We start from the raw sequence: 20,183 nt of genomic DNA, 5'->3' as shown, positions 1-20,183 counted from the left end.
GGTTCCCTGAGGAAATTTATAAAATCAATAACAATACTATTATCTACTTTGGGGCTTCAATTACACTAGTAAAATCGGGGTACATCTACCTCATAGTGGTTTGAGGATTGAGATAATTTGTGAAGACACCACTAATGATCGTTGACACATAGCAGAAATTTGATAAAAATTATCTTCCCATCTGGAATGGCAACCCACAAAAAAACAGAGAAACTGCCACTGACAAAAAGAACATCATCATCATTTCAAGAAACAGCAAGTCCCTGTTATGCTCGGTGTTAGCTGTTCTCACTAACATACTAATTTCCAATTGACTGAATTAATTCAAAGGTATATCCTCAAAATTAAAATTAATCTCTATCAACCTAGTGATACTCTTTCCCTCATGGAAACTCATTTTTTTTTTTTTTTTCGGTATGCGGGCCTCTCACTGTCGTGGCCTCTCCCATTGCGGAGCACAGGCTCCGGATGCGCAGGCCTAGCGGCCATGGCTCACGGGCCCAGCAGCTCCGCGGCATGTGGGATCTTCCCGGACCGGGGCACGAACCCGTGTCCCCTGCATTGGCAGGCGGATTCTCAACCACTGCGCCACCAGGGAAGCCCGGAAACTCATTTTTTAAACTACTATATTGCTTATACCATCCATGACCCTTCCCAAAATGGAATTGCAACTTAAACTTGCAAATCTAGTTGGTCCATATCTCCAATAAATTTTATACATCGTACAAAATGTAACACACTCAGTAGTAACACATAAAACACAAATTACAAAGTTTGACACTTGATAGGTGGTTTCGAAAACATGGTGAATCGTAGGTTCTTCTACTTCAGTGAGCATCAGAAATGCTTGAGCCTATTAAAACACAGATTCCTAGGCCTCACACCAGTTTCTGGTTCAGTGGATCTGGAGTGGGTTGGAGAATTTGCATTTTTAACATGTACCAGGTGATGATGATCTGCTGGCCTGGAGACCAGGCTAATAGTCATAGATACATGAGAGACTTGTGACATACAGGTATGCAGAACAAAGATAAAAGTTATTAAACACTAAAGTGTGACAACAGAAAAGAATGAGAAAAAATGATGAGACAAGAAACTCTGATTTCATCAAAGCAGCAGGGAGGTATGCAAACACTGACCAATCAGAAGGGACAGCAACTAGAGGCCTGGTGCAGGGACCTAGAGCTCTTGGCTGGGCTGGAAGTGAGTCCTCCGCTTCTAGAGAGGCAACGGCAGTCTGGGATTTCAGAAGAGTGACTGGGACCCTTTGGCTGCTCAGGCTGTGCGCTTTACCATTCAGTACAGAATCAGTTGAACATTTTAATAAGCAGAATATCCATCAGGGTGTGTTCCGGCTGAAAAGCAGCACTCCAAGACAGGATTGGGAGGAGCACAAAGGGTGCCTGGGCACAGGGGGATATCAGAAAGCTACCTGGGTGTAGTTTACTTTGAACTTGGGGGTTGTTCCTAAGGAATGAGTTATTAACAGGTCTTTGTTCTGTTTCCTAAAGGACTAAGAGATAATGGGAAAAGCTCTAGCCTGCCCAGGATTTAAAGCAGTATAGAAATAAAAATAAATGTGTCTCAAGCGCCAGCCTAAAGGGAACCTAGGCTGGGCTCCAAGACTCCTGCATATCCAGTAGTTTTGTGTTGCTTGTACCATAACCTTACATACCTTTGTAAAACAAGCAAAAACCCAAATAAAGAAACATAAACTTCACAACATGTCTTGCCTGATGTAATTTTGTAGAGGATTCACCACTAAGAATTGCAGCCACTTAGGAGACTAGTTCTCCACAGGTTATAGTGCAAAGCAGTCTTCTCAGACTTTAATAGGTGCACATATAGATCTCGTTAAAATGCAGATTGTGATTCAGGAGGTTTGAGGTGAGGCCTGACCTGCATTTCTAACAAGTTTTCAAGTGGTATGAATGGTATTGGTTCATGAACCACGCTTAGAGAAGCAAGGGTAAAGCAGTGGTTTGCAACCTAAGCTGCAGACAAGAAACACCTGGAGAGTTTTTACAACTCCTGAAGCCCAGACTTTATTCCAGATGAATTCAATCAGTACCCAGGCATCAGTATTTTTCAAAACGTCTGGGTGGTTCCTATTTTCAGCCAAGGTTGAGAACACCTACTTTAAAGTGTTATGCTCCCCTATGAAACCCTGGAACAATTATCAAGGAAATACCATAGTCAAAGTGGAGAGCATCTAGTATTTTATAACCAACCCTAATCACAGTGTGAACAGTAAGAATATGAATATACAGTTTTAGCTCACTGTTAATATCTGACTTATTACAATCCTTCTCTGATTTTGTTGAAAGTTATTTAAATATTACACAAGGTTTAATACATGTTAAAACTGTATAATACGCATGTAAATCAATGAAGTTAGAACACTCCCTCACATCATACACAAAAATAAAATCAAAATAGCTTAACTTGAATATGACATGACACCATAAAATTCCTAGAAGATAACATAGGCAAAACATTTTCTGACATAAATCGTAGCAACGTTTTCTTAGGTCAGTCTCCCAAGGCAAAATAAAGACAAAAGTAAGCAAATGGGACCTAATCAAATGTATAAGCTTTTGCACAGCAAAGGAAGCCATAAACAAAACGAAAAATCCACCTGCGGACTGGAAGAAAATACTTGCAAAGGATGCAACCGACAAGGGCTTAATTTTAAACAGCTCATGGAACTCAGTAACAAAAAAAACCACAACTGTATCAAAAAATGGGCAGAAGATCTAAACAAGACATTTCTCCAAAAAAGACATACAGATGGCCAACAGGCACATGAAAAGACGCTCAATATGGCTAATTATTAGAGAAATGCAAATCAAAACTACAATGAGGGACTTCCCTGGTGGCGCACTGGTTAAGACTCTGTGCTCCAAATGCAGGGGGCTGGGGTTCAATCCCTGGTCAGGGAACTAGATCCCACATGCATACCACAACTAAGAGTATGCATGCCACAACTAAGGAGCCTGCGAGCCACCACTAAGATGCGGCACAACCAAATGAATAAATATATTTTTTAAAAAGTTGACTCGTGCCTTCATTTGGTCTGGTGTCAGATGGTTATGTGCTAAATAAATACCGTGTGAGAAGTATCCTGAAAAAAGAAATACCTTTCTTTGTTTGATGGCTGATAATGAGACCTCACTTACTTACTTGGCTGTACTCTCACGCTTCTGGCCGTAGGTTGGATCAGTCAAAAACCGAGTTTCTTGTTTACATCCAAGCAAATCTCCAACTAGTGTAGTTGATGGAACAAATATTCATAGTCATGAGGGTACAGAAGGATCCCACTGATTCTTTTTTAGGGTTAGGAAAGCCTTCAAGTTTAGGTAAAAAATGATAAAGCTCTTATGCAGTCTTCTTTTTAGGCGTTTCCTGCTTTTTCTGCTTTTCCATAGAAAAGCAGATCTCAAAAGCAACTGATGTTATTTTATTAGACTAAATGCGCGTAATTAAAATTAGATGATAAATACAAACAGCTGAAAACAGCGTTAAATACAGCTTTTATAACCTAAGTTTTACCATTTGATATAAGCATGGCTGCACTTCTGAATATTTTGGTGAGTTGGGCATCAGATGGCGCTCACCCTTACTAAAAGCCTGAGCAGTGGCAGAATATTAACAGGCATTTCGAAATCCGGCCCTGACGCCAAGCAATTGTGCCTTTCGGTCAAGTCACTTTTCTAAGTTTCGGTTTCTTCACCTGTAAAGTGGGGGTGGGAACAGACCAGATGGATTTCCAACCCATAGCGTCTTTGTTTGATTCTTCGACTACAGCGGTATCACAGACTGGCTGCTGCTACCGCTGGCTGAAATCACCACGAAATTCAGGTAAGTCAGGGTGGGAAGGCGTGACAGAAGTAGACAGTGTGCGTTCTCGGCTGGAAGGCAGGAGACCGCTTTCAGTGTTTCAGCCGCTCATATTACGTGGGCAGCGGAGCAGAAACTCCTTAACCGCGTGGTGCCTCCATTTCCCTGGGGTGTCGCAGCACAAGGTTACAGAATTCCAGCAAAATCGACTTTCAAGAAAAGAAGCGCGGGTCCTACGAAGGATACTTATGCAAGCACGTTGGGAACGCGGGAGGACAATACAAGCTTAATTCTTTCTCAACTAAACGCCTGAGAACAACTTCCGCCCAGCGGGTCTCAGGTCTGGGAAGTGCCGCCCCGACGGTCACGTGGGACCAAGAAGCTGGTCGTTGGCGAGGACGCCGTCTCCACATCATGTAGGTTGTTCTACCCAAGCCGGGGGTCAGCCTTCTCTATTGCAGGAACGAGAAAAGCCCAGCCGCGCCCTGTGTGGCAACCTGAGGGCAAATAAAAGAGGTTCCTGTATCTAGACAGTTTCTTCGCTTGGCCTGTAGAGTCGCTTGGGTAAAATCTTCCCTCAAGTTTCCTCTCGATTCCTCTGTTCCCCCTTCCGTAGGATTCCAGTTGGTATCGCCGGCTCCCCGCCTCCGCACGCCGCCCTCACGTGACACCGGCGCGTTCCCGCGGGGGGAGCGGGGTCTGAGAGGCGGCGCCGCAGGGGACGGAGGAACGGGCGCAACGTTGGGTGTCCTAGCTTTTGCTCCAAGGCCAGCGTGGAGGACGCGATGTCGGGGCTCTTCCGCCCGCTGCTTTTGGCTGCTGGCTGCCTGGCCGCGCTCTGCGTGATGACCGCGGCTCAGGGCACCAGCCTGGCCCCGAACGCGACTACACCCTCGGTTCTACCGACCACCACCACGACAGCGCCGGTGCCTCCGCCGACGCTCCCGACGGTCACCACGCCAGCACCAGGTGGGCGCCGGCCCAACGGGCTTTCTGCTCTCGCCTGCCCGCCCGAGCCGCTTTCCCTGCCGGTGGTGCGCGCGGGGCCGGGGCGGGCCGCGGTCCGGCAACATGGCGGCCCCTCCGAGTCCGGCCGGGGACGGGCCGAGGTGGCCGCGGTTGGGGATCGCCCCGGGGGGAAGGGGCGGCTGGGCCTTGGGGTCGTTGGGCTGTTGCCGACCCAACAGTGTCCTGCCCGCCCGGAGGTGTTGTTTAAAAGTGCCTCGTAATCTCCAGCCTCACTTCAGGCTCCGAAGAGGGGACGTGGCTTTCTTCCGTGGTGGCGGCAGTGAGGTTGATTATGGAGCGAGGCTACCGCCTCCAAAGTTGGCGATGAGACCGAACTCCCGCTCTCTGGGGTTAGTCGTTTGTCCATCCAGGTCTTCTTTTCGAAGGGAGGCTTCTCCAGAAGTTGGCGAAAGAAGGAAAGAGACGCTGTAGACTAATGCTCGCTGGTGTCTCAGCCTTAGGTCTGAAAAAATAAGTCGCTTGAGATTTAATTACATCGGTTTTGCGGATAGGTATGGGATATATTTGAGGCTTGAGCATTTAATTAAAATTTTGCATTCCGTGCTGTTGTGCAAAGGAGAAAAAGTACCCATTCGTGTGCCCGGTGCTTCGCATATATCTGTTAGTATTTTAGGCTAAACTAGAAGATAAGTGGTGGAACCTAGGAGGTGGATGGAGATAACGTAACTCTGCCAGAACCGTATGTTTAGTAGATTGTGAGGCTGAGATTGGAACCCAGGTTTGTCGTTCTTCTAAAACTAGATCAGAACCTTTTGTTAAGCTCTGCAGTCGATTTGGAGACTGGTTGCGGCATACACTGAATCTTACAGCAGAAATTGTCAATGCCGTGACAACACGCGCGAGAGGAGGGAAGATAAATTTTAAATAAGGTGAAGAACCTCCTTAGATATTTAAAACTTGCAGTCTAGTGTGATTGGTTATCCTGGTTAATATTGGGTAAGGAGTAACTGGCATATAGACCGAAGACTTGAGGTGTAAGAATTTTTACTTTTTTTTTTTCAGGCTGATCACGTTGTTTTACAATATCCTCTCTAGTTTTTGTATTTTGTAGGAGTTTAATGACATATATAGTAAACTTAACGTTATTTGTAAGATTTAGAAAGATGTAATGGTAAAATTCAAACATCTTTCAATGAAGAAAGGAAATTGCAGTACAATACTGGAGATTCTAACCGCACTATTCGAAGATGATAGAGCAGAATTTGTTTTCCGCTTATTTGGTAGTTTCCTCCTAGAATTTTTTTTGGGGGGGGTGTTTAAAGAGAGGCTTGGAAATATGTTAATTGCATTTGTGTAATTGAGTGCAAAGGAGATGATTTGTATTTTAAGTTAAGTGGTGGTTGGATAAACTGCAGTCTGAAAGGCAGCAATTTTAGTTCATTGTAAGTAACATACACTGTGCTACCCAAATATTCGTCATCAAGCACAAAAGATTTTAAACAACTGGCATTTTTCATGTGTATACAAACCTCTGAAGAACTTATTTCTAGTTTGTGACTCCCTGCCACTCCCCAAAGGGTATGGTGTATGTCCCAATCTCTGATAAATATTGAAATGCGATGTGTTTGTGCAGAACTATTTTTTAGGCACGGGGAAAGCAAATGAGGATGTTTTTTGGAGGCATCTAGCTTCTAGGAAAATGTATAGAGCCTAATTCTATAGTCCATTTGTTTGTCCAGACTTTGAATTGTAGTTAGTTGCCTTTGATGTCCTGTCTCAGAGCTGTTTGGCTTAAATTATTGACAAAGACCTTGCTAACTTGTTAAATTATGTGACTGTAGCCCCCTCCAGATGTGTTGTCTCTTATCCTCCCGTCATGGAAAACCCCGGAAAGAGTGGACCATCTATGAATTACCGATCTCAGATTTTTCAGGATAGGCATCACTGGAGCTTGGGTTCAACCTGTAATAAATCTTTATTACTATTAAAAATTCCAGTTCGCATCTGATGTTTGGGGGCAGTGATTTCCCTGTGTATAGTGTTGTCCTCGTAACAGCCTTTTTTCCAGTATTTTTCTTTTTTAAGGAAGACTCAAGAAACTGAGTGTCTGAAATAGTTGCTGTGCAAAAAGGGGTTGTTTAGATAGGTACCAAGAAATATTGAGCGTTCCCACTAGCTTGTGCTTTTTCCCCTCTTTCTCATAAGTTTTTTATAATGATAGGAATTTTTTAATAAGCCACTTTATAATGTTTTTTTTTTCTGTGTGTGGTTTTAAAAAAACACGTAAGAGCTACACTCTTAATAGATTTTTAAGTGTACTGTACAGTATTAACTATAAGCACAGAAGATCTCCAGAAATTTTCATCTTGCTTGAAGTTTTATACTCATTGAACAGCAAACCTCCATTTCCCCTCTCCCAGCAACCACCATTTTACTTTCTGCTTCAGACTTTGATCATTTTAGATACTTTATATAAGTGGAACCATGCAGTATTTGTTCTTCTGTGATTGGCTATTTTCACTTAGCATAATGTCCTCAAGGTTCATCCAAGTTGTAGTGTATAACAGGATTTCTTTTTTTAAATGGCTGAATAGTATTCCCTTGTATGTGTATAACACATATTTATCCATTCATCTGTGAATGGGTTATAAAGTTTTGCCATTTTCTTGAATTAGTAAGTCTGGTACTGTATGTAATACTTGCTGCTGTTTAAAAACAGTAACTAGTACAAACTCAAAATGAGATAGCAATTAATTGATTTTATATATTTTAACCCCCACTCCTACCCCCAGAAATCTGTGAAAGCCGCAACAACTGTGTTTCCTGTTTTGATGCTAATGCTGCTAACACTACCTGCTTTTGGATAGAATGTAAAGGTAAGAAACTTTGGGATTGCTTTAATTTTGAGAGTTCAATATTGTTTTGTTCTAACACTTAAAAAATACTGCAAGGTATTCTTGAACACTTGAAACTTATGTAAAATATTTGGGATGGTGTGCACTATTTATTTTGCAAATCAAATACTTTTCCTTTAAACTTTAACCAGTTGCTTAATACTCTCCCTAAAATCTTTTGTTGTCTTCCATGCTCCCTCCTTTAATTTCTTAGACTTGATAATTAAGGCTCGATACTTTTAAAAGGAAGAGAAATTTTAGACCTTTGTGGTTAGATTAAGTGTACTAGTACACTGAAATTAGCTGTGAAAGAAAGCTGTGGGATTTTCCCCTGAAAACTGTTCCCCAGTAAAATGTTTGAGGCATTTATCTTCTGTAGATGTCCTACTGGATGAACTATAAAGAGACCTTATGAAGCATTGTTGGATACTTAGTGGGAGAATGAGGTGGGAAAAGAGTGACTTTTTTTGTGTTATTGTTAAGCTTTAAAGTTATCTTTAATTTGATTGAGGGATAAAGAGCTAGATGGATATAGTTTGAAATGCCAGTAAGGTTTTTGTTAGAACCACCGGATTACTGCATAAATTATTCTGTTTTCTTAAGGTAAGATGGTTGCATTTTTTTCTTATCAGTAAAACAATCTCTCAGGTTTTTTTTTTTATATAAAGAAAAAGCCAAAGCTACAAGTTAAGCTTTTTTATTCTTCATTGAAAAATTGAAGAGTTCTGGAAATTATGTCACTACGTAACAAAGTTTAAAAGCCTCTTTAAAAATTAAGGTATTAGCTTAAGTTTGAATTAAATTAACGTCTTTGTTGTATAAGGGTCACTTTTCTTTAGGTGATAAAATGGAATTTAAGAATGTGCCCCTCCCCTCTTGTATGGCAGAGTTGGCAAGTTTTGGAGATTGAATGCCTGCCTTACTCTAGGATATGTTGGGGAAGGCTTTCCCTTGCTGGTGTTACAAGTCTTTCCATCCAGGAAGCTGGTTTTAGAGAGTATAGAAGACTAAAGCAGAGATCTGGAACAGAGATCCCACTGCTGCTGTGGGGGCACCTCCCATGTTTACTAAGCCTTTATTAGCTTCTAAGGACTTCTCCCTACTGACAGCCCTCTTGTGGATTCTAGCAACCTTCCTGGTATAGTACCACAATTTTGAGATATACGTGTTTCCGACTTATCTGTTCAGTATATTCATGTGGATTTTAAAAGGATGTTTGGAGAGATCCTGTGTAATATGTCTAAAACAAGGGGAAAAAGATAATAACAATATATTTTGTTTATCTATGGACTTCTAGAGAGTTTATACCTGAATTCGATTTTTGGAAGCAACTCTGGAGCACAGTGACAAAGTCAAAGATAATGTGAATAATTGATGCTCTTCCCATCCCCCCTTCCAATAACAGGTAAAAGCTACTGTTCAGATAATTCAACAGTTAGTGATTGCAAGGTGGTGAACAGCACGGAATTCTGTACTGGTAAGTATTCACATTGGCGTCTGGGAAAAGTGGCCACAAGGAGGTAAGGAAGATCATTGCCTCAGGAAGCCTTATTTCAATATTTGGTTCAAAGCATTTCCATAATTCTAACCTCATTACAAACTTGGATCTGAATAGTATATTCATATTGATTGCTGAAAGGACAGTGTTCTGAAGCTTGATTTAGTCATTTGCTGGTACATACTGTGGAGTGCTGTAGGTGCAGATATCTCCTCCTAACTCTCCCAGATACTCACTGTATTTTACACCCTCTATTTGCTTTTTAAAGGCGTGGACAACCTTGTTCTGGCACTTTCTTGATTATGGCACTGGTGATTATCACAGTCTGGATCATAGTTTTTGTATGGTTAAATGAATCCTCTCTGTAGTCCTCCATTTTCTGTACTTTGGTTTGAGGAACTTGATTATTTAACCTTTACTCTGCCCAGAAAATAGTTTTTAAAAATTCCTAGATGAAAACTGATTTTTCTAACAAGATAATAAATTAATTGGAAAGTCAAACTCCTAATTTGGTGTGTAGATAATAAATAGAATAAAAGATTTTTCTGGAGTGTGTCAGTAACCTTGATAGACTACCTGTAACTGTTTAATTTTGGTAGGGGTTTCCCCATTCCTCTCCCCTCCCCCCCATCCCAACTTGAATTTTGTAACTGAAACTTTCATTAGTATGAGATCAGTTATACCCAATGTAGAGTCCATAATATGGTTTAGGTGGTAAATGAACAAACAGTTTTAATATTTATTTTAATGTGTATTTATCTGTGATTTTATGATAATATTGTTTAGAATTAAGGTTAAGTATAGAATTTTAAAATACATTGAAGAAAAAATGAATAAGTAATTCTGCTCATTTGATGATGTATCAGTTAGAATTAGTTTTGGCTATCAAGGACATAAAACCCCAAATTAAAATGGTTTAATTGGTAGATTAGTTTGGCTCTCGTGTAAAGGAAATCTGGGTTTCAGTGCAGCTAGAGGGCTAGAGAGGCATCTCTACAACCATTAGAGACCCAGGCTCCTTCTAGGTTTTTACTGTGTCATTCCTCAGAAATGGCTTTGACCTTATTCTCCAAGATGAATGCTTATGTTCCAGCCATCAAAATGGTTTTCCTGCCAACAGGAAGAGGAAGGGAAAGTGAGAGACCCCTACCTTACAGATACTTCCTAGCAGTTGCACATGGCTACCTAGCTGCAGGGGAGGCTAAGAAATGTCTTTGCATGGGAGGGTGTCACTAAAAATTGGTGCTATTTCTAAAGAAGGGAAGGCTAATATTGGGACAGAACAACTATCTACTCCATATGTGGCACTTAAATGAAAACATTGTAAAAGTGGTACTCAGATGACTGCAGGTTGGGAAATAGCATAACAGATTGTGATATTTTAGACAGCTTCGACTCACATGTTTGTTTGTTTTTTTAAATAGTGCCCACTGCCACACCATTGCCAACCAATTCTACAGGTAATACAAGATAATTGACTCTTTTCCCCCTCCTTTGAAGGTTTTTAAGCTTTTTTTGATGAATAACTTTAGTAATATCTAAAAATCATTAGTATGATTTTAAAAATGAGTAGACATAGTCTTGGACTACAGTAATTACATTAATGTGTATTATTTATGACAGTGAAGCATAATTATAGTGTTTCACGTTCATTGAATTTGAGATTTGCCATAGCTTTGTACGTTGAGTCTGCAAACAGCTTTCTGTGCATTTTGTGGAACTCTAAGGAGATATAGAAGCCTAAAGGAAATCTCATCATCCATAGGTACACCAAAAGGTTTTCAGTTCTTCCAGCCTTTTCTCTGTGTGTATCTAAATAAATATACTTATTAGGAAATTGGATGATATGCCCATGCAGGTTTGAATAGTTCTCCATCTTACTGCACACGTTGTTGTATGCACTTTACCCCTCTGCTCTTGGTTGGATAGTTAGGTCATCTTTCATTCTTCATGCAGTGAGTATCTTATAGGAAAGTATTTGCTGTCATCTTTGGTAGGATTGATTCAAACAGCGTTCTGTGTTAGAGGACATGATTATCTTAAGACTCTCAATACTGATTGCTTTCCAGAAAGATATGCTTTTCATTCCTATCAACAACTGGAAAGTTTTTTACCACATCTTCAACAGCATTAAATAATATCTCCTTGTAAAAATCTTTACCAATTTGATAGTAAGAGTAAATAATTAAAAAACATCTTCTCCAGGACAAGTACTAGGCTAGAAGATAGGGATATAGGAACACAAGTAAGATAGTATTTTGTCTGTTGTAGGAACTATGAAAGGTTGGGAAGCACAGTGTGTTGGGGGATTTGTAGGAAGACGTGTGTGTTGTGTAATGTGTGGTGACAGCTTCCTGGAGATGTTGACTGAGTCTTGAAATTACACTGGTAAAATCTGAGGGGAACTTCCCAAGTGGAGCAGGCTGGTTAGCTCATGTGAAGGAGAGGTAAAAGAGTATAATAAAGTCAGGGAATTGGCATTTGGAGTGTCCAGTACAAGGCGAGAACAAGTTAAGCTGGACAGTCAACAGGTCAAGAGCCAGATTGAGAAGTGCCATTGTATACTTTGCTGGTGGGTTTGAAGTATGATGAGATTTGCATTTTAATAAAATAACTTACTTTAACTATGTAGAGAGGTGATTGGAAAGAGGCAAGAGTGAACACAGATGAGATATGCTGTTGCAGTAATTCTAGAGAACTAATAGCGGAGGAGTTGCAGATGTATGCAAATTGGCTTAGGAAGTAGAAAGGGAAGCATTTGATGATTGAGGTGTTGGGAGAACTCTTTGCTACACAGCAGAGATAGGTTAACCAGTGTAGGCAGTGGTAGAGTCCACTGGAGCAGCTTTGAGAGAGAACAGGGCTTGAGGACCAAGCTCTTGGGAACAGTAATTTCTAATTACTGTGGGAAGAGGACTGGATAGGAAACTGAGTAGGGATGGGCAGAGAAGTAAGCCCAGAGACGTGTGCCTAAGAAAACCTGTGTTTGTGTGTGTATGTGTTTTAAAAGTGTAGTTTTTCAGAGGCAAAAGTGGTCAATGGTGTGACAAGGCTAAGAACTCATTTTGAAAGACTTTGGCAGTGTTGAGCTAGCTTGTACCAGCTTCTGCTGGCACAGCTCATCCCACCTGTACCCTCAGTGATACTATGTTGGCAGCTTGAATTAATGGCTACAATGGGAGTAGTCACTCCATGGAAATCTGCAAATTCTACAGAAAGTATTTTGGAGAGCAAACAGTGGTGTGCTCATAAAACCACCAGAAGTCATTGACAGGGAGGAGGATGTTAAAAGTTGATGAAAGCAGAGATACTGAAAGAATATGGATTTCCAGAAGGTAGGATATGAACAGAGAGGGGGAGAGGAGGAAATAGTTTTCCCCCAAACTATTGTGGGCTGCTTTTCATTTCTTCCTTATGAATCTTGATGTAATTCTACTTGCTCCACACTGGGTTCTTCTGTGATCTCCTTGAGTGTCTTTTGTTTTCTCTCTTTGGTTCTGTGAAGTGGAAGGAAGTCAGGGCTTGCTTGAAGAAAATGCATCAATTCAGTGGTAATTAGTGGTTGAAGAGCAGCGTTTATATGGTCTCTTTCCATGTCAGCTGCTGAAGAGGGCAATGAGAAATAAAGGAACTGTTAAGGAAACAATGCAAGGAAAATCTGATTTATGTAGATAGGCTTTCAGTGGGGTTAATTATATAGTCTTCCACCAGTACAAATAATATAAGTATTATAAACATAAATAAAAATATTTATAGGTAACATAATATCTTACAGTAGAATGACTAAATTATATTGGAAATACAGTGGAAAATAAGTAGAAAATAAACTGTTAAGTAGTTCCAGTACAATTTTATTTTTTTGTTGTATACGCGTCTAGAAAAATGGCCAGCAGGAAGTAACGTTTCTCAGAATGATAGAATCACTTAAATGCTTCTACTGTATTTTCTAAATTTTCTATCACCAGTAGCAGCTTTTATAACCTATGAATTATTTTTTTTAAATGAAAGGAACGTAGGGTAGGTCAACAAGGTATTCCCTGAGTAGTGCCTGATTTTAAAAATTTTACCAGTGTAATACTTTGGTTAAAAGTAGAAATATGTAAATGTTTTGCCTATTTCAAAAAATGAATTATTTTTTAAAAAGTGAGGGCAACTTCTACAAATATCCCAAAATTAAACCTCATAGCTCTGCCTTCATTGATTACGCGGTGGACTTGTAGTGCTTCAGAGATTTAAACCAGTGCAGATTTCAAAATTTAAAATATATATATATATATATATATATCTTTTACCATGTTCAGAGGGTGGTAGAAACAAATAGCGAATTTTCAAATTTTTTCCCCTAATGTTGTCAGGCAAAATTATTTTAAGATTGAAAAGAATTTGATATATGTTTAATTTATGAAGTGTATTTTTTGTTTCACAGAATAAGCAAGAAAAACTTTGAAGGGATTATGAGTCTTAAAATAACCATACCCTCTAATCTAGGAATTCTGTATAAGAATCAGTCCTATCAGAGATTAGATCAAATATTGCCCTGTAGGATGTTCGTAGCATGCAGAAATGAAAGAGACCTAACTGTCCAACCAAGAGCTGGACGTGCTTACAGTTAGAGAGAAAGGGGTACAAATAAATGTGTGTGAACATGTAATAGTGTTTACTAATATCTATTAGTAGTGTCGATACTATCAGAAGTCTCAATATAGTGCGTTAGATCCTAAAATGTTTTTACATTCAAACTGATTCTTCCCATGAGTGCATTTCTTTAGAGACACTCATGCAGTATGGTAGATGAGAGCTTATTCTTGGCTCTTAACATCATTTAGATGGGGAATTATGGCCCCAGGGCACCTGTTCTTTTAAATAAAATTTTTTGGAACACAGCCATGTCCATTCATTTGCTTGTTGTCTTTGCTGGTGCATTACACAGTGCACAAAGTCTAAAATATTTACTGTCTGCCTCATTAAGAAAAGTTTGCCAAGCCCTTGAAATGAAGAAGATAAGCAAATTTTGATACTTACATAGACTGAATTGTATTTGTTTCTTACCATAATTATTAAGTTAATAGTTTTTGTCTTGGAAGCAAGATTATTGGGAAAGAACTTGTAGTTCCCTCACCTAAATACTAATTCCTGCCCTTCTGTGTGTCTTTTTGCAACTTTATCCAGGTGTATACATAAATTTTTATACTTAGATATGTACATTGATGTTAACATAGATAGAATTTTATGATTGCTTAATGTTTTAAAATACACTTCAAAGCTAATATTTTGGATACATAGATATGTTAGTGAACCATTAACTGAGATTTGGCCTTTATTCTCTAAAAAATTTGAAAGCATGTTGAAGTAGTAGTAGTGTTTCTAAAAGATGCTAGATAATTGAGAAATTTAAATTTTTAATACATTTTGTTTACATTCCAGCTAAAACCACAACTCCGCCTTCCCCTTCTACAGCTTCCACCACAGCTACTACATCAGGTAATTGAGGTTTTTTTAAACTAACAGTGAGGTAGGATGTGTGCAGTGTTGCCTTTTACAATTTCTGCTATCACTGTCCAATTTTATTCATGTTATTATTCATCTCTTGTATTTGGAGGACCAAGATAGTAGGCTGATAAAGCAATAATGATGGGTTTGCTGAGAGTCCTCTTCTGGATTTTTAAAGTGTAATCACATTTGGCATGACATGTTAGAATTAAATGGTAATGGTTTACCAAAACCATTTTAGTACAACCTGTAGGTGAAATCTAATTTCTTATAAATTAAAAATTAAATACTGATTATTGTTAGGGATTGGTTGTGTGCTGTATTAGACCATGGCAATTTGAGTGAAGGTAATATAACCATTCTTTTTGCTGTGAAGGGTCTGAAAAGCCAAGATCACTACCAGATGTGCACCTCATTCATATTTCTTACCATTTCTTATATTCCTTTATAACCTTTGATAGTGTGTGTGAAAATTAACTTTTTATTAATGATTTGACATGTTATTAACTAAATCATATTTAGGTTATGCCACAGGTTACTGTAGGTACACAGGTTAGGAACCCTTCCCTCCAGCCATATTTATAATACTGTGTTGATTCTCATGAATATTTTATGGTTTTTTTTATCCTTTTGGTTTCATTCTTGTGCTACCTTTCTCTAAGTTGCAGCGAAGCCATTCTGTCTTCACAAGAAGAAATACAGAACCGTTGTAATTAATTTTAAAGCTGGCCAACTTATACAGGCACAGGAACCAGTGTTTATTTGCTATTCCAGTTAAGAAAATAAAATTTATTTTAAATATAAAATTGCTGGGACTTCCCTGGTGGTCCAGTGGTTAAGAGTCCATGCTTCCACTGCAGGGGGCGTGGGTTGGATCCCTGGTAGGGGAACTGAGATCCTGTGCGCTGCGTGGCACAGCCAAAAATTTTTTAAAAAGAAATTGCTTTTTGTTAAAGTGGATGGTGCTCCACTTGAAACATTTTAGTTTCTGAAAAGGAATTTTTGTTTTGTTTCTTGTTGAAACATTTTACTGTCTGAAAAGGAATTTAAATTTTTGTGCTTTATTTCCTTTGGTAATACTTTTTCATTATAAAATTTGCAGAGTAAAATTTAAATGCCTTTAATGGTGAGTTCTGCTTGTTAGAATTACAAATTGCAGATTTATAAGATTGTAGAGTATTAAGATTATTTTTGTAATTTGAAAAACTAATCAAATTTTTCTTTACCTTACATTTAGTAAAATGCAAAAGTTGTATTTGTGTTTAAACACAAATATTAATATTTACTCTAGCAATTAACTAAAATATGTAGTCTGAAGAAACCAAGTTTTCAAAGTGCTTGACATGTTCCCAGGGCATAATGTGCCAGGAGAGTCATTTTTGTCATTTTCATATTTGAAATTATGTAGCAGCATTGACCATTTGATGTTGCTGGATAGAATGAAGAACGTGATTGATAAATGGTCGTCTTCCTCAATTAGGAAGCTGTAAAGACTTGACACAAGAGGAAATACTTTATAGAATTTAACACATGGCAAAAAAGCAGCTCAGGTGAGTCTTAGAGGATCATGAGACTTATTAAGTGTTCTTATTTCTTTCATCTCATTTAACAGGTACAACTAATACCACTTTAACTCCGACTTTACAACCTGCGCGGAAGTCTACGTTTGATGCAGCCAGTTTCATTGGAGGAATAGTCCTTGTCTTGGGTGTGCAGGCTGTAATTTTCTTTCTCTATAAATTCTGCAAATCTAAAGAACGAAACTACCACACTCTGTAAACAGACCCGCTAAATTAACAAGGACTGGTGTGTAACTCACTGAAACCAAAATATTATCTTTCAAGATGTCCCACATGGAAGACGCTATTCTAGGATCTTTAATTTTTCAAAGGATGCGTATAGGAGCATCGCCCTTGAAGAAAAATCCGTGAAATCTATTTGCTCAACGGGAATATGTAAAATATTCTGCATGAATCCTTGTGGCTGTCTTCTTTTATTTTAAATGGCTGCTGCTGTGGGATTATGTTCTCTCTTCTTGACATGCCAAATGTAACTCTGTAAGTGATGGAAAACATTGTCCTGCGCAGACAACCTCATGACTCTTTTGGCAATTTAAATGTAGTCATTTTAAAGCCTGAAAGCTGCATTTTTTTTCATCCTAACTCAGGATGTAGTTTAGTGACCAGAATTGAGAAGAATGTGCCAAATGAGCATCAATCAGGTGGATTTTGGGCTATCATTGCAAAAGTGGAATAAATTTATAAATTTAGTATCCTTAGAGTAAAATTTTGTGCTTGATAAGTTATTTTTTCTACATTAGAAAAAAGATGCCACACAGGGAATTACATTCCAGATTTAAAGAAATGAATGGAAAGGATACAAAACATTAAAGTGTAGCAGGTTATTGTTCATACTTGTAAAGCACCTTATATCATTGAGAAAATAAAGAACAGTGCCTTAAAAGACAGATTGCAAGGTAGACTGTAACTTAAAATGTTGGTGATTTGTTCTTTCACATTAATGAAGGGAAAGGTTGGTCTGAGGATGTAACTGTTGATGTGAGCAGTAGTAAACCTGCTTTTAGAAACCATACTGTTAGTATTTAATTGAAAACTTACCTACTTTATTCCAAGCCTGAGTAATTTAAAGGCTGTTATACAAAGTCAAAAGCCTTCATCTATTGAATCTCCCAACATTTTGCTTATGGCTGTTAAAAAGTATAAAGTTGATTTAATTATATTTTCCTTTGTACTTCAGAAAATTATCCTAACACTGTTGTACCTTAAAAGGATTTCCACGAAGCTTTCTGAAAAAGTAACTTCTGTAAGGCAAGAAAGAAAGATGTTTTAGAATCATTTATTAACTCTTTAAGTGAGACAGTCATTTTAAGTTTTGAGACAGCAAACGTGAGCAGTATATAATTTCAGAAAAAATTTTAGTTGATCAGATTACTGTAGATTTTTAATGATGATTGCCCTGGATAAACAGGTTGTTCTTTTTTTTCTCCTTTTCCATCCTTTCTTCTCAGTTTCAATTGCTGTAGTATAAGCATGCATACTTTTATTTCTTCAGCTTCCTTATGAAGCACTAGTCTTTTCAGGTTTAGAGGGATACTTCTTCCCTGCCTTTGACACATTGGATTAGTTCAGAGGCTTAAGTCAGTTTAAAATGAGCTTTTGCTTTTCTAGGTCATTAAGGATTTTGTTTTAGTTTCTTTAGCCTATAGTGGCTGTGTTTAGCACTTGGTTTTCAATATTTTATAGTAAGAAATGACAAGTTGCTTTGGTCCATTTCATAAGCCAAAATTCCTTACATTTAGATAATTAAAGGTTCTTAAAATGAAGATTTACTGTTTCTTCTTTACTTGCTGGTACAGCTAAAGTTTGTTTTACTTGCACATTGGTACATATACCTAATGTTTTCAAGTGCCTTAATTGTTTAAAATCTCTGGCTTCAAAGGTTTTTGGGGAAAGGTAGGCTTACCTCACATTTTTGTTTCCCTCAGTAGTAATATTTTAGGTACCTCACAAAAAATTGTATTATGGTGCCATGGCCATTAGTTTTTAGTGAGTGCTTTAAGATACAAGATGCAGTTGAAAATATACAGAATTTCCATTCTCCCAAAGTGGTAAAAATTAGCTCCAATGGAATAATTGTCATTTACCTAGATAGGAATACCTTGCCACACATTAATGTTAACACTATAGCTACTTTTGTGAAAATATAGCTGATGAAGCCTCTCATCTTCTGTAATTTTGAATACTGCTCTAACAGAATCATAATATGGAATTAGATTTTACAAAAAGAGCTCTTAAAACAGAACTCACAGGCTTTTCCCCTCTTCCTTTAGCAGTTTAGTATCTTGGGCCATTAATAATTTTTGGGTTCTTTTTAATCCAGAAGGTATATAGAAACCTTTTCAGATTTTTCATCTGATTTGTTCATGCAGATTGTAGTTCTATTAAAATCCCTTATTTTACCTTACAGATAATTGTTGCACAGACACTGCTGTATTTAGAAATTTCTATTTCAGTTCATTAAAAACTGCAAAACCAATCTGTATCATGTACCAAACTGATTTTAAATAAATCTACATGTTTGTTGGATTAATCTGCTCTTTTTTATTAACGTATGTTTTTATATTTTGATTATGAAGTTTAATGCTAGTGAGTTTACCTTAATCTGTTGGGGGATGGCTTGTCTCCTCAGTTTTTCATTGCTCCTGAAGACTAGCAGATACTAAGGGACGTATTCATCAGTGGAGAACAGAGCCTTAGAAATGATAGTTGGAGGGAGGACTTGGTATGCCTGTGGGATTGACATGCAAGTTGATCTTCCTCAAATCATTAGAAATCATCTACTTACGTGCTAGTTAAGCAAGTATTTATGAGAATATCATCTGTTGTTAGATATCTGAAAGCTTGTTTGTGACTTTCTGCCTTATTCAGATTGCATATAAAGTAAAATTGGGTTTCTGTTCAGAGTCTTTGGTATAAATATCTAGGACCAAGCCACATGCTGGTATGTGAAATATGGTTCTTTAGGCCCATGTTTGGGGCAACATAATATTCTATATTAAATCACAGAACTTGGACTAAGAAGAGAGAACAAATACTCACCTATCAGCCTTAAAACCCAGAAGAGTGGATTGAAGGCTCCCCAAAGCATTGCTAGAGACAAATTTTTATTTTGATAAGAATGGTGTTCACAATAGGTTTGGGTTTTTTTTTTGTTTGTTTTTTTGATGATAATGAAAAGTCCTGTGTATTTCCCCATGAGGTTACTATCCCTGTGCTCTTCCTTAATTTGTGTAGATAACCTGTTGCTGGTGGTATCTACCTTCTGCCTAAAGGATGTCCTTTAATCCTGAACATTTCTAGTTTTGATGGTACAGGTATTGTTGATGAATTCTTCTTGTTTTTGTGTGTCTGCTTTCATTTTTGAAAGACGTTTTCATTGGATATAGAATTCTAGATTGACATTTTTGCTTTTAGCCCTTTAATGATGTTGATCCAACATCTCACATGCATCGTGTCCTATGAGAAATCTCATCTTTATCTTTTGTTCCTCAGTACATGGGGGTTTTTTTTCCTCTTTTTAAAGATTTTTCTCCTTATCAGTCATTTTGAGTATTTTGATTGTGATGTGCTATGCTGTAGTTTTCTTTGTTTCTTGTGGTTGAGGTTTGTTGAGTTTCTTGGATCTATGGTTCTTCATCACATTTGGAAAACTTTCAGCTATTTCGTCAGCTGTCTTTTTCTGTCCTTTCCATTCTCTGTGTTGGGGACTCTAATTACACAGAGGCTGCTAGAAGGTGACTTACAGTTTACCCATGCACTGTTTAGGTTTTTAAAAAATTTTCTATTTCATATCAGATTATTACCATCTTCAGGTTCATTAACAACATCTGCTATGTCTAATCTGTTGTTAATCTTACCCAGTGTGGTTTTCATTTCAGGTGTCATCACTTTTAAAAGTTCAATTTGGGCGTT

At 38.2% G+C, this 20,183-nt stretch overlaps 2 protein-coding genes across 5 annotated transcripts in view; one reads left to right on the top strand and one right to left on the bottom strand.

Moving 5' to 3' along the window:
- Window positions 1–4,203, bottom strand: part of SMPD2 (sphingomyelin phosphodiesterase 2) — a 46,448-nt gene extending 42,245 nt beyond the window's left edge. The window contains exons 1-2 of one of the 3 annotated variants that reach the window (XM_067011604.1): window positions 3,734–4,169; window positions 3,184–3,265 (exon numbers count right to left, since the gene is read on the bottom strand). The gene's annotated coding sequence lies outside the window, so the exon portion shown is untranslated. Of the gene's footprint in view, window positions 1–3,183 lie in introns of all 3 variants that reach the window. The other 2 variants (XM_067011606.1, XM_067011605.1) reach the window with 2 other exon arrangements.
- Window positions 3,252–18,797, top strand: CD164 (CD164 molecule). 2 transcript variants are annotated; one of them, XM_067011608.1, is made up of 8 exons: window positions 3,737–3,861; window positions 4,020–4,256; window positions 4,457–4,809; window positions 7,602–7,685; window positions 9,109–9,180; window positions 10,626–10,661; window positions 14,626–14,682; window positions 16,304–18,797. In XM_067011608.1, exons 3-8 carry the CDS (start codon window positions 4,626–4,628, stop codon window positions 16,468–16,470), a joined length of 600 nt encoding a protein of 199 aa, XP_066867709.1. In that variant the 5' UTR covers window positions 3,737–3,861; window positions 4,020–4,256; window positions 4,457–4,625; the 3' UTR covers window positions 16,471–18,797. The 2 variants fall into 2 exon arrangements, with proteins under 2 accessions (XP_058939624.1, XP_066867709.1); XM_059083641.2 differs by lacking the exon at window positions 4,020–4,256 and having other exon boundaries at window positions 3,252–3,861.
- The last annotated feature ends 1,386 nt before the right edge of the window (window positions 18,798–20,183 follow it).

This window comes from Kogia breviceps, chromosome 13, assembly GCF_026419965.1.
Source record: "Kogia breviceps isolate mKogBre1 chromosome 13, mKogBre1 haplotype 1, whole genome shotgun sequence".
Lineage (NCBI taxonomy): Eukaryota > Metazoa > Chordata > Mammalia > Artiodactyla > Physeteridae > Kogia > Kogia breviceps.
The sequence above is the reverse complement of the archived record's forward strand: the minus strand, read 5'-3'. Positions and strand labels throughout refer to the sequence as shown.

What these genes read in the sequence shown, in the direction of transcription:
- CD164 (XM_059083641.2), top strand. Translation starts at nt 4,626, where the DNA reads ATGTCGGGGCTCTTCCGCCCGCTGCTTTTGGCTGCTGGCTGCCTGGCC. An exon ending in CTTTTGGATAGAATGTAAAG is followed by an intron (nt 7,686 to 9,108) that starts GTAAGAAACTTT and finishes TTCCAATAACAG; the next exon opens with GTAAAAGCTACTGTTCAGAT. An exon ending in CACCACAGCTACTACATCAG is followed by an intron (nt 14,683 to 16,303) that starts GTAATTGAGGTT and finishes CTCATTTAACAG; the next exon opens with GTACAACTAATACCACTTTA.